The 13,410-nt window shown below is 39.4% G+C and overlaps 1 protein-coding gene across 4 annotated transcripts in view; it reads right to left on the bottom strand.

Annotated features, from left to right (window-relative positions):
- Positions 1-251: 251 nt before the first annotated feature.
- Positions 252-13,410, bottom strand: part of LOC121653497 (pre-B-cell leukemia transcription factor 1-like) — an 85,013-nt gene continuing 71,854 nt past the window's right edge. For all 4 annotated transcript variants that reach the window (XM_042007028.1, XM_042007026.1, XM_042007025.1 and 1 more), the window contains one exon: positions 252-2,539. Coding sequence is in view for 3 of the 4 variants with exons in the window: in XM_042007026.1 (XP_041862960.1) it covers positions 2,447-2,539 (93 nt within the window). In the remaining variant the exon portion in view is untranslated. The remainder of the gene's footprint in view (positions 2,540-13,410) is intronic.

Genomic DNA, 13,410 nt, shown 5'->3' with positions numbered 1-13,410 from the left:
CACTCACTTCCAAACCTGTGAAAATGTCCCTTCACACCGCGGGCCGGCGCCGCCAGAGTGCAGATGAAACGCCTCCGCAGAGTGGAAGTGGTTTCCAGAAGTGTTGGGCTGACACGTCTGCAGCGTGTTAACGCGTACCCCACAGGGACTCCTGACCTGACCCTGTTCCAGACGTCTGCAGGAGAACACAGTAGTGCTGGAAACCAAACCAGAGCTGGAGAAACTTTCCATGAAAAACAACAGAGCTGCAGTTTATGCAACAAAAGAACGGGTTTATTTGGGGACACGCACCGACAGAACGAATAAAGAAAGCAGAAACCAACACCTTTCAGATTCCTCTCCACAGAAAACAGGGTTCAAACTGGGGTTAAAAAGTCAGTGGTTTCCCTTTGATTTTTACATATGCAGTGATCTTAAAAGTTCAAACCTGTCAGGAAAAAGAATTTACAATTTCCCTCAGAAATCCTTATAAAAAACGAAGTTTCAAAACACTGCAGGTCGTTTACTGGAGAACAGAAAGACATGCAAGCAATAAAACGTTTTCTATTTCACAAACTTCATTTTTCTCTTCACGTTTCTGTCCTTCCATATTCAAAAACTAAAAAGCATCATTACACGAAGCTTCTGTGGTGTTTGACAGGCAGCATGAAAAGTCAAGTTAAGGGTGCAGAAAGAATCTGCAGGGCCAGCGCTGTCAGTTCAGCCCGGTGACCTCTGAAGACGCGACTTTGTGCATCGCTGCTCAGCTGGAGCTCTGAGCAGGTGAGTCATTCGGACGAGTCTGTACCGCCACGGTTCACCTCCGCGCTGCTGCTCTGAGCCTCCACTTCATACAGGTGTATTTCTTACAAACAAGATGACAACTGATAAAATAAATCTGTGTTTTTCAGGCTGTTTTCTGACCTTTTGGACCTCCAGACTGAACTAGAAAGGACAGGGTTACAAAAAAGTCTTCACGTCACCTTCGTTGGACCAGCCGCCATCAAGGATGCAGGTTCAGGTGTTTTCAGTATAAATTCATAGAAAAGATTCAAAGATGCAACAGAAGAGTAAAGGTGCATATCTACATGTTTACAGAGCATTCTTGGGGTTAATTCACATCAAATAGTAGAATAAATAAAAACAGTTTAAATAAAATCAAAGGAAAATAAAGAAATATCAGAAAATGGAAAAATGAATACATCCAAACATTTCTGGATTCGTGTGCCATGACTCCAATCCACCCACTTTATTTAGAAAGCACATTTTAAAAACAAGTGCATGTCTCCAAAGTGCTGCACATTAAAAAGCAGCAGGTCCAGCAGCTCTTATTAAACAATAACAACAAGTGAAAAGTTCAAATAAATCACTTGCGTTTCCATGTTAGATGTAAGTAAACACGTCTGTGTTTTAACGGCTTTTTTGGCTTTGAATTTTTAGTACTGAAGTATTAATGAGATAATAGTACTGCAGGTAATAAAATCCTTCCAAAAGAGGTTAAATGAAAACCTTCGTAAAGCTGATGCCAATATAGAGGATAGAAATTCTGTCAGTTTTTGGTATCAAAGTCTGTAAATGTTCCCATCTCGAGGATTATTGCAATCAAGTTACACCACATACTTCACTGTACATACAACACGTCTGGACTGATACGCTGACGCATGTAGAGCTGCTTTAGGGGGGGTGTGCACACAGAAACTTAATAATACAGATGTTTCCGATTTGCTGATCATTCAGATTTTATGTCGAGTGAAGACGTTTCTGTGCTCAGAATGATCCACGATGTTGTCTGGTTGTTTTTATCTAAGCTTCATCACCATGAAATTCCAGATGAGACGTTAAATGTGTGAAAAGCAGACTGGGAGATGTTTTCTGTGGGATGTGCTTCCGTTAACGTAGTGTTGCCATGGATGCAGAACGTCAACGTGAACTTTCTTCTGCTTTGTTGTGATCAGAAAAAACACTTTTAACGAGCCTGCAGCAAAACTTCTTCCGCTAAACAGGATAAAAGTGAAGCTGGATACTGGATGTTACCTGACTGAACCACATGTCAGAATCCAGAGCAGAAAGCTCTGTAGATAAATAACAACGGGATTGAAACGGATGCAGTGACTGCTTGTGGGGTGAAGCTGGAGGAATTTAATAAAAAAAGGTCAAACTGAAGCATTTTCAGTGTTTGCACTGATTCCTAGAGAGGTAGTGTGAAAGTGTTTACAGGATGGGGGTGTCATGTTGATGTAAAAATAAAGAGGCAACATGGACATCAAGTGGAAACTGTACAAACTGTGAAGAGCACAGGTTGCTAACGGCGGTCCAGACAGGAAAAAGATGGTGGAAGCATCGCATTGTTCCCAGGTTCCAGCTGTGTCCCACCATTTTACATCACGTCCAGTCCGTGAGATGTCGAGGGAGGCTGGGACACGTGAGTGGAAGCTGGGAATCAGAACAACGAAGACAGGGTGGAGGATCAGTTGGAGGTGTCAGAGTGAACGCTTCCAGGTCCTTCTGTGGGGGAAGTCACTGATGAGGGGGTCGGAGCATCCTGCCAGCCTCCGTTTGCCTGCAGAGGAATAAAAAACAAAACAAAAAATGAGTTTGTTGTTTTCATGTTACAGTATCCAACACAACCATCCTGGGGGAGAGACAGTGTCTGGAAATGGCACAAACACTCGGAGCCTGAAGCCAAACAATCTCCAGACGAAAAACACACATTGCTCAGATTACAGCTAATATTCCTGAATACTACTGACAAGGAAAGGAATAAAATCCTATTTCCAACCAAGCAGACATGGAGTGAATTACAGTTTGGACTCCATCATACGGTGCACACTCAAATTCATGTAATGAAGATCGGAATAAAATTACCGTCACTGTCACAATGGATGAAATGAGCATGTGAATATAGCAATGAGAGAGCTTCTGGATATTTTATTTACAATTTGTAAGAAAACAGAACAGAAACAAGAACAGAAGCAGGTCATAAAAACCACGTCAGATAAATGAGCAACCAAAGCTGGTTTTAGCAGCATTAATGCAATGACAGCACCTTGTGGGAATTCTACAGGCAGCGTTTTGTAAAGCTGCAGCAGTCGTTAGGAAGGAAGTCTTTATGAAAAGTCCATCATTTCTTTTCAGTGTGGCACTGAGTTGCTGGACAGGTAAGACCTACACCACGGCGTAACAAAAGCAAGATGCGTCATCTAGCTGAAAACAGGTTACCCATCAAAGTCAGCCGTGTTTTAGATGCGTCGCTCCGTACGTTTGATCAATAGTGGCTCAGCTTTTATAATATCGAACCTCGTTCTCGAGCAATATTCTATTCTACAATCATTCAGCAGGCACTTTTCTCCAAAGCCACTTACATCTGAAGGTGGTTAGGTGGTAGTGTTAAGGGTCTTGCCTAAGGGGCCGTCCCCACGAAGCAGGGATTAGTCTCCATGAAAGCGACCATGTCTGAATCCAGGTACCAAGGTGGATCGGTTTGAGTCCTCTACCGTCTGCGGTACTGTGTGGACGGCGTGGACACACCACTAGAGGACATGACGTCAGCGTGACGAACAGGCGCTGATTCCCAATCCACCTTCCTCGAGTTTATGTTTTATAGTCAAGCATTTTTTGAAGAAGCTCAACTTCTTCATTAGTCCAAAGAAAAGTTTCTCTTTTGCCTCGCAGTGAATCCTCAGCCATCTTCTCTTCTCTGCTTCCGATGTGAACTTCCTGCAACACGCAGTGTCTTTATCTGTGCATGCATTGTTTTGCTCTAGTTTTGAAGTGTTACTCTCTAGCGCCCCCACAGCCTGTAGTATGTACTACAGCGGTGTTGTGTTGAAGCCTTTCTCCTAGTTTTCACACAGTTTTCACACCTGAACCGGCTTCAGTGCCATGTGGACACAGCCTCAGACAAGAGCTGGAAATGTTAATATTCATCCTCAGGTTCTCCTGCACAGAGACGGGTGTCCACTGAGCTATCCAGAGCTTTTTTCCAGTATCTACATATCAAAGGAAACAACCAGACATAGTGAGAAAAGCTCACCCGCTTCTTTTTTTACATTTCACACACAGGAGAGGAACTTGTGGGTTGAACTTGTTTAAAATGTAGGGAGTTACTTAGCAACCTGTCTAGCATCCTTAACCGGTTTTATAAGTCTATTTCTGGAAGATTCAAAAGCTGCGGACCAGCATTTGCCAGCAAATTCAACCCCTAGATCCTTCCCCCACTGCTTCTTAGCTGTGCAAAAATCTGAATAATTTACAAATAACTTAACGTACAAGAGCAAATTCTATTAGGTTTTTATTACTAGAGGTATGTAAACTGAAATATAAGATGGATTTTTCAACTGGGCTGAGGATCGGTTGGCTTATAGGAAATTTAAGTTTAGATGTAATGAAATGTCTTATTTAGAGGCAGCCAAAAACGTGTTTGAAGCAGTTCATGTTACTACTTTAACAGTGTAAAAGACAAAATATTGTCACCTTCAATGATGTCAGCAATAAATTTAACCTCCTTGTCGTACCACTGAAGGAAGACACTGTTTCCGTTAGCAGGAGGAAGGCCTTGTTCTAAGTTCATGGTTGGAGGAAAGGAGTTATCACCTGGAACTAAATACTGCAAATAACAAAATTATTTTTAACATCTGTTGGTAGTTCATCATCTCTTACAGATAATAAACTAAAGAGCGAGAAGGTGGCATAGTATTCATTGACAGTCTATTCACCTGAATAAAGTTTTTTTTACCCGATCACAGATCACCTGTGCCTGACGGCCCAGTTGTAGTGCAGAAAATTTGGAAATCCCTGACAGCCCTTTTCAGCTAGTAGCTGTAAAACTTTCATCTTAAATCTAGGTTTTGTCCTGATACGGTTCTTTGACTAATCCAGAGGGGTAGCATTTGCATTGGTTACAATAATCTTGGAAGCACATTAATTTTCAGCAAAATAATCCTGTCGAGCTACGAGAAAGGAAGATCAAACCACTGATTTAAATCTCTTTTAATCTCAGTTAAAGTTGTTATGAAATTAAGTTTTTTTTTTTTTTTATTTGTACATAAACATAAACATTGCATTTTTACAACTCTATTTTCGGGTAAAACCCAACTTCAGATCTTCAATTACACTTTAAGTCATTTTTATAACATATAACATCTGTAAAGTACAAGAAAAAAGAAAAAGAGAGAAAAAAAGGGGGAAAACTTGTACATACATTATTTTAATAAAGCCTACGGGAATTAGTTTAACAAAAATCTTTGTTTTATATGACAACCATTTTTCAAAAGTCTTTTCAAAAACTCCTTTCAAATTAAATTTATAGGTCAGTTTCTCCATGTTCACCATTTCATCTAGAATATTCCTCCACTACCCGCATGGTGGGATTTCTACCTTAAGCCAGTTCTTAGTTATTGCTTTTTTTGCCACACTAGGGGAATTTTTATCATATTTACATCATTTACTTGTACAGTTTTATCCAAAATTCCCAGATACAATACTTGACACAATTTGGTAATGTGGTATTGAAGTATTGCAGATTGTTGAGTGACACCCAGAACGTTGAATTTTCTCACAACTCCAAAAAGTATGTTTGATTTGAATTCATATGATTTGTTTACTTTTAATTTGGGATGTATCTCATTTGGTTTTTCCAAGCAAATTTTCGCTGTTTTAATGATTTTGTTGTGGTTTGGTAACTTCATATCATTCCATGTTTCTTCTGGGATGTCCCCACCCAGCTCTCTTTCCCACTTTACCTTAACATACAGAGTTGAATTTTTTTTATTACATAAGGCATTTATACAATTTTGACACCGTCTTAGGCATAACTTTATTGTAGGCCAATGCTAATATCTTTATTATTGGGTGTATTTTTTTGTTACCCGTCTTGATTCGCTTCTCATAATAGTCACACATTTGTAAAAACCTAAATAAGTCTTGATTTGTTAAATCATATGTATCCTTAAGATCTTGGAAACTTTGGCTGTTATACCTTTCTCTGTCCATTGTTTAAATCTTAAGTCAAGCTGGCCCTGTTGGAATTTGTTGTCATAGGCCCACCACTTCAGGGTTCTTTTCCCAGTTTCAATTGCTTCACCACATAGTACCACTTTTGTAAAGTGAATATTATAATTGGATTTTGATTATATTTTGTAATATAAATATCCCCTATACTCGTTTGAACAGGAGTTTTTAGTGCTTACATTCTTATATCTCTCCACCTGGCAACATATTTATTATTGCACCAGTACACTAAGTGGTGTATGTGGGCGGCATTATAGTATTTCTTTAGGTTCGGTAGTACCCTTCTCCCTTTTGTCTTGGGTAGTTGTAAAGTGGTATACCGTATTCTTGGTCGTTGTCCTCACCTCGAGATGAATTTATCCCATTTATAAAATTGAATTTGTGGTACTTCTATTGGTAAGGATAGAAATAGATATAATAAATGTGGAAGTATGTTCACTTTAACATTTATTCTCTCACCTAATCCTAAAGGATACGTAGACCATCTTTCAGTATCTTCCCTTATGCTATTATCTACATTTTTATAGTTTGATATAGTTTTGATGGCTCTTTAGTTATATATCTCCTGTGTTTGTCCACCCTTAACAAATCCCGTTTGATCTTCATCTATCAAATCTGAAATGAAAGTTTGGCGTGTGGATGCCATAATAGAGGTATGGATCTTCTAATCAACATTAAAAATAGAAATTGGTCTATAGTTCTGACATTGTTGCTTATTCTTTTGTGGTTTAGGGAGTATTGTGATGATGGTTTCCTTCCAGGTAGGAGGGGTATCACCCTTATCTAAGATCCAACTGAATGTATTATAAAGCAGTGGGGTAAGTTCGTTAAATTTTGTATACCATTCTAATGGAAAGCCATCGCTTCCAGGTGCTTTATTTGGTTTCATCTTTTTACTGCTTTCTTAATTTCTTCTACAGTAATTTGTGCTTTTATTCTTAAATTTTGTTTGTTACCTACTGAGGGAAGGTCACCTGTAGTAAGGAATGGTTTTACTGCTTCTTCGTTTAGAAACTGAGAATATAGTTCCTTAGAATAGTTTCTAAAACTATTTTTTATTTCTTCAGGGTTGTCTTTGATTTTATTGGATTTGGATCGCTTATTTTGGTAACCGTTAATTCCATCTGTCGCTTTCTTAATCGTCTCGCTAATAATCTTGTAGCTTTGGAACCTGTTTCATAATAGTTTTGTTTTAAATATCTTGTTTTTGTTTCTGTCTCATATTGAAGTAAATCATTTATCCTTTTTTGGCTAATCAATTTGCTGTCTTATTACTTTGTCAGCTTATTCTATTCGTTTGTGTTTCAGCTCTTTCAATTGTGATATTCACTTTTCATATTGTTCTAGTCGTTCTTTTTAAAGTTTGTTTCCAGTTGCAATTAATCTGCCACATATTACTGCTTTTAGTGCATCCCAGTGAATTGTTGGATTTATCTCTCCATTATCATTTACTTCTAAGTAATTTTGTATATCAAGTTTAATTGTCTAACCACTATGTCATTATTTAAAATTCCTACATTCATCCTCCATATTGTATTTCTTTGTCTAGACTTTTCAGATAGACTGCATTATGATCTGACATATCAGCCGCTCCTATGTAGCAATCTTTTTTATTTTCCTATATTCTTTCAGCATGAAAGAATACATACCTGTTTAATTAGGCCCGCGCACCGAAGGCGGTGCGAAGGCCTGTTGTAATTGCTCCGTTTTTTCCTTATTCTTCTTCTTCTTATTATTATTCTTCTTTAAAGTAAATCGCATTTTAGGGGACCTGAACATGCTTGAAAACTCACCACATTTTGCGTACCCCCCCCCCAAGGGAGTGCGAAAATTTACGTTTTGTGGGGTGCTCGGGACTGTTCAGGCAAAATTGAACGAGAGCGCCACCTATTTATGATGCCCTGCCACTGCACGTCATCAATCTTTAGGAAAGTCGCTACATGTATTCTAAATGCTCGGGAGAACAAAAAATCCTCTTGGAGCAACAGCCTAAAACCAACAGGAAGTCGGCCATTTTGGGTCAAAGTCGCCATTTTGGCGTTTTCTGACGTCGTTCAAAATCTATCTCCTCCTAGGGATTTCATCATACAGCTACCAAAATAGCTCAGGATGTTCAGAAGGCATGTGTCTTCAAAAGTTATTGAAAGTTTTCTAATAGGAGAAAGGGCATGGAGGGGGTGGGGCCTCAAAGTTTGACGTCTCGCCATAAAAAATGAAAGTGATATAACTTCCACACAAAACAATGTATCTGAACCAAAATGGCCATGTATGATGCCAGTCCCATCCTGAACACAGCTACATGTCAATATTTAGGTTATGAATTGGCCACGCCCCCTGGCGACAGGAAGTCGTGGTTTTTACTCGGAGACCCACTTATCTGAGGTTTTGGACACAACCAGGTCCAAACTGGGTCAGACAGCAGAAAACACATTAGTGTGAAAAATTTTGCTCTACGCTGCAGGGCGAGACCGTGGCGCCATGGCGAACTTTGATAAGACGCCATGACATCATAAATCAGTATAAATCCCTCAATTTTCACCCGATCCTCATCAGACTTGCAGGGATTAAGCAGTGTCTGGCCCTGAACAGATCCATATGACCAATTCCAGACTAGCCCTAAGCCCCGCCCACTTCCAACAGGAAGTGCTTTTTTTCAGACGCCGGGCTCCATCTCCTCAGGAATGAAACTTACACACTTCAAAGTGCTTCACAACAGGTCAAACCTTTTCATGATACCACAATAAAAATCTCAAGTTCCTTCGCCAAACGTAACCATGGCGAATAGTCGTCCGACGCCATCAAACAGGAAGTACTTGTAACTGACCCATTGTAATGTTGAGCTTCACCAAACTCACCACGGAGGAGCGTGGTCAGGCCTGGAACTCAGCCATATTGACATATGCTGGAAAAATTGCAATATGGCTCTATAGCGCCCCCTACAAATATTTAATTGATCATATCTGCCAAATACATTGAGCGATATGGCTGAAATCCGGTTTATTGATAGAACTTGGAAGGATGTACAAAAAAGCCTCTTGGACCTATATGATAACTTCAACAGGAAGTCGGCCATTTTGAAAAAAGTGTCATTTTGGGGGGTCATTTTTGCATGTTTTTTTGCCTTGCATTTGAACAAACTCCTCCTACAGATTTTATCGTATTTACCTAAAACTCAGTCTGAACACTCCAGAGGCATGTGTGGTCAAAAGTTATTGAAAATTTTCTAATAGGAGGTGGCGTTCAGCGGCGGCGCCTCATCAAGTTTTGATGTTTCGCCATCAAGCACGGAATCCATTATTTCTGAAATACAACACTCATTCTGTACCAAACTACAAATGTTTCACTTCAGTTCCATGCCGACCACATCTACATGTCCAGATGTTGTCATCTGGACATTGCTCAATGCTGCATGGCGAGACGGTGGCGCCATGACAAGGTTGGATAAGACGCCGTGACATCATTAATGAGTATAAATCCCTCAATTTTCATCCAATCAATATGACACTTACAGTGATTAATCAGTGACTGCTCCTGAACAGATACCTGTAACTACTTCTGGTCTTGGCCTAAGCCCCGCCCACTTGAAACAGGAAGTGCCATTTTCAGACACCGGGGTCCCTCTTCCCAGGAATGAACTTCACACACTCTACAGTGCTTCAGATCAGGTCAAACCCTTTCATGATATTACAGAAGAAAAACCTCAAGTTCCTTCCTCAAGCAAAACATGGCGAATGGCGTCCACTGCCATGAAACAGGAAGTACTTGTAACTGACCCAATGTACTCTTGATCTCCACCAAACTTGGCAGGGAGGGCAGTGGTCAGGCCTGGAAGTGATTCAAATAGACATATGCTGGTAATATGGCTTTATAGCGCCACCTATAAATTTTTAATCTATCAGCTCCAACCACAGCTTTGAACAACATTGACAAAATGTGGGATATTTATATAACATGCCAGGACAAACAAAAAAGCCTCTTCATGTCCTGATGTTGTCAACGCCATAACCCCACGCCCTGGGAACAGGAAGTCCCACCATTTTAACCCTTTTATTATCTGTAAAACCAATTCAAACTCATTAATATCATCCTTCATGAACTCATGGTTGATAAGTTGACTGACTTCTTACAGCATCATGATTAAAATGGCTTCCTGTGATGGTTAAATCATTCGCCATGAAACAGGAAGTGGCTCTAACCCTGCTGTCAGTTGACCAATTGAGCTGATATTTTCCTGTTCTCATTAGAGTTCCTACCTGAATATGGCTTTACATGAAAATGAGTACAGCGCCACCTTGTGGCCACATGGAATTTTTCTCATGATAAAATCATGCTCCAGTATGTGAGAATTCAACACAGTTTGTAAGAAACAAGGTCATGAATGCTTCAGATGTCATCACTGGACAGGCTGAGGTGCAAGCTGATCCTCTCATTAGGAAAATTACGTCTTGATGGAGATAAACTCTGGAAGAATGGGTATATGGCTGTGGGAGCGAGTGCGTTCCTGTTGTAGGAGGGAGGTTGCTGGCTGATGGTGTGGTGCAATAGGCCGGAGCGGCGCCAGAGGTGTGAGGGCCTCCAACGCTGCTTGCAGGTTTATTTTGCATATATTTTTCACAAACTTAGATGTTGATTTTTTTGCTTTTTTTCTGGTTAGTTGTCTCCAGATCATGATCCATTACCACATTAATATCCCCTCCACTTATACATATACCATCTGCTTCCATTGTATATTCTCCATCAAAGTTTTGAAAAATTCTTTGCTAATCTCAGATGGTGCATATATATTGACCAGTGTTATCATTGTTTGACCAATTGTCTCCTTCACTATTATATACTGACCTTCACTGTCCTTAACTTCCTTTTTGAGTTCAAACTGAACTGAATTAGCTTTTAAAGCTAATAAAGCTTTTATTTCTACTCCTTTTTTTTCCTAGTATTTGAATGTGAGCTATAAAATGTATTTTTCCTGTTCTATATTTGATAAATTGCAGGAAATTTATCTGTTTTTTCTTTTTAAAGTTTTGTCATTATTTAGCTCTTTTTACTGGATTTCCCAAACCATTAACATTTAAAGACAGAATATTATAATCTTTTATCTTTATTTTGGTGTCCATGAATAACTGCATTGCCTCCAATAATATATCACATCCATAGGCTTTCAAATAAATATTTCAAAGTCATTAGTGAAATAAACAAAAATATCAAACACAGTATAACTACATACATAAAGGGGCCAACATTACCTTCTGTCCTGTTGGTTCCTTTCTTGTTTTGACATAAAGAGAGAGCCCCATTCTAGTGACGATAGATATCCCACTCAGGTTTATCACACCCATCCGAGTCCTCGAAAACACATCTGTTGCCTCACAACCAATTTCTTTATGTTATACCCCTCCAATATATTTATTTAGCTCAACATTGTTTTCACTCCTCCTGGCCAATGCACACGCGTCTTATTGAGAGGTCTGGAAGCGAATTTCTTCTTTCTTCAGCACGTTCTTAATATATATAAATGCTTTACGTTGTTGTAGTGTTCTCTCATGTAGTAGTCATGGTCAAAAAAAGATCCTTTTTCTCCAATACAAAATATTTTTTTCCTCCCATGCTCTTATCAGTATTAATTCTTTTACGGTGAACTGTTGAAAACATATAACAATGGATCTTGGTGGTTGTTTCCCTTTAGGTTTGGGTGCTATAACTCGGTGAACTTGTTGGATCTGCAGATATAAGTTTAGTGACAATTCCTCTCTGAGCCACTTGTCCATAAATTCAACCACCGAGTCAGCCATTGCTTCAACATCTTCCTCTATGCCATAAATTTGCAGGTTATTTCGCCTCAATCTAGATTCCAAATCATCCAAATTTATCCTCCGTTTTTTCCAATATTAACTTCTGTAGTTCATTATTTGCTTCATGGTTCCATATCTCAATCTCTTCCATTTGTGTTATGGCAGCATCTATCTTTCACTTTGCTCACCCATCTCCATTGTTATATCGGTTAATTTCTGGTGGATACTCTCCATGAATTCAGTTAATTCATGTTTTATTTGCGTCATGAGGTCATCTTTAAATAATTTCAGATCCACTTTCATTTCAATCTGCATGAGCTAAATTTGTTTGCTGATGCTGTCTAGACTACTTTGAAAGGTATCCATGCTAGCTTCTGGCGCTAGCATGTATGCCTTCACAATGTCATGTCCTTCTTTACTTTTGTTGTTCGGGTTTCTGTTCTTTTTTGTTCATATTCCCCTCATTTTCTGGAATTCTGTGTCTTGCTTAGCCGTATTCCTCGAGTTTTTAGTGGGTGATTAACCTTGAATTTAAGTTTGCTTGTAGGGAGCTCTCGTTTTTACGCGTCCTTACTCATCTCCGTTCTTGCGGATGTCCAGAAATTAAGTTTCTAAATGTCCTTGATATTTGTGGACACTCTCATTCCCACACTGCCCAGACTGAGACTGCCCATCTGAAAGCAAAGCCAGGAATTATTGTCAAATCACTGAGGTTACTAAGTAGTAGAGCCTCTGACTTATGGAAATTCATTTTATGTCCAACAACTGTCCAAAGTGGTCAGTTACTGATATTAAGGTCGGTACTGATCTTTCTGGATTTGTGAAAAATAACAAAATGTCATCTGCATATAGTGTAACATGGTGGTCAGAGTCACCCAACACAACTCCAGATATGTCCTGATAATCTCGGATAGTCTCAGCTGTCACGGTTATGGACTTTATGTTTATGGATTTCTGGTCATGTTCAGTTTTTCCCTTGTGTGCTGTGGTTTTCTGTTCCTGCCTCATTAGTTCACCTGGTCTGATTAGTCATCCACTTCATCTGTGTCTTGTTACTCCCTCAGTGTATAAGTACCCCTGGTTTTCTGTTGTTCCTGGTCGGATCCTCACCATTCATTATCATTTCACCCTTGCCTGTTCCCTCTGGTTTTTGTTATGCTTTTTCCTGTTCTGGATCCTGGGAAATAAACCTTTTATAATCTGACAGGATACCTGGCAGGATACCTGGACTAGTAAAGAATTTTTAACATTATCAAGAACAAGTCTTGAAACAAAAATAAAGTAAATTCTAGAAAAGGTAAGATGACTTTGGGACTAGAACGTAAAGTCTCTATCTCGTGGGTTAGCAACTCTCCATGCAGCCAATAAACTTGGGTTCGATCATACATATATGTAGAGGATTAGCTTCTGAAACAAAACATGTCCAACCAAGGCCAACAAAGTGGATCCTAACGTTCTCTCAAACTTTAGGCCAATTTCTAAGCTTCCTTTTCTTTCTAAGATTTTAGAGAAAGTTGTTTATTTTCAGATCATCTGGAACTACAAGACCTCCATGAAATGTTCCAGTCTGGTTTTAGGTTGTGTCACAGCACTGAAACGGGCTGCTCAGGGTTTGTAAAGATTTGTTTTTCAC

The sequence above is a fragment of the Melanotaenia boesemani genome, chromosome 14 (assembly GCF_017639745.1).
Source record: "Melanotaenia boesemani isolate fMelBoe1 chromosome 14, fMelBoe1.pri, whole genome shotgun sequence".
NCBI classification, from domain to species: Eukaryota; Metazoa; Chordata; class Actinopteri; order Atheriniformes; family Melanotaeniidae; genus Melanotaenia; species Melanotaenia boesemani.
This window is presented reverse-complemented; position numbering and strand designations above follow the sequence as displayed.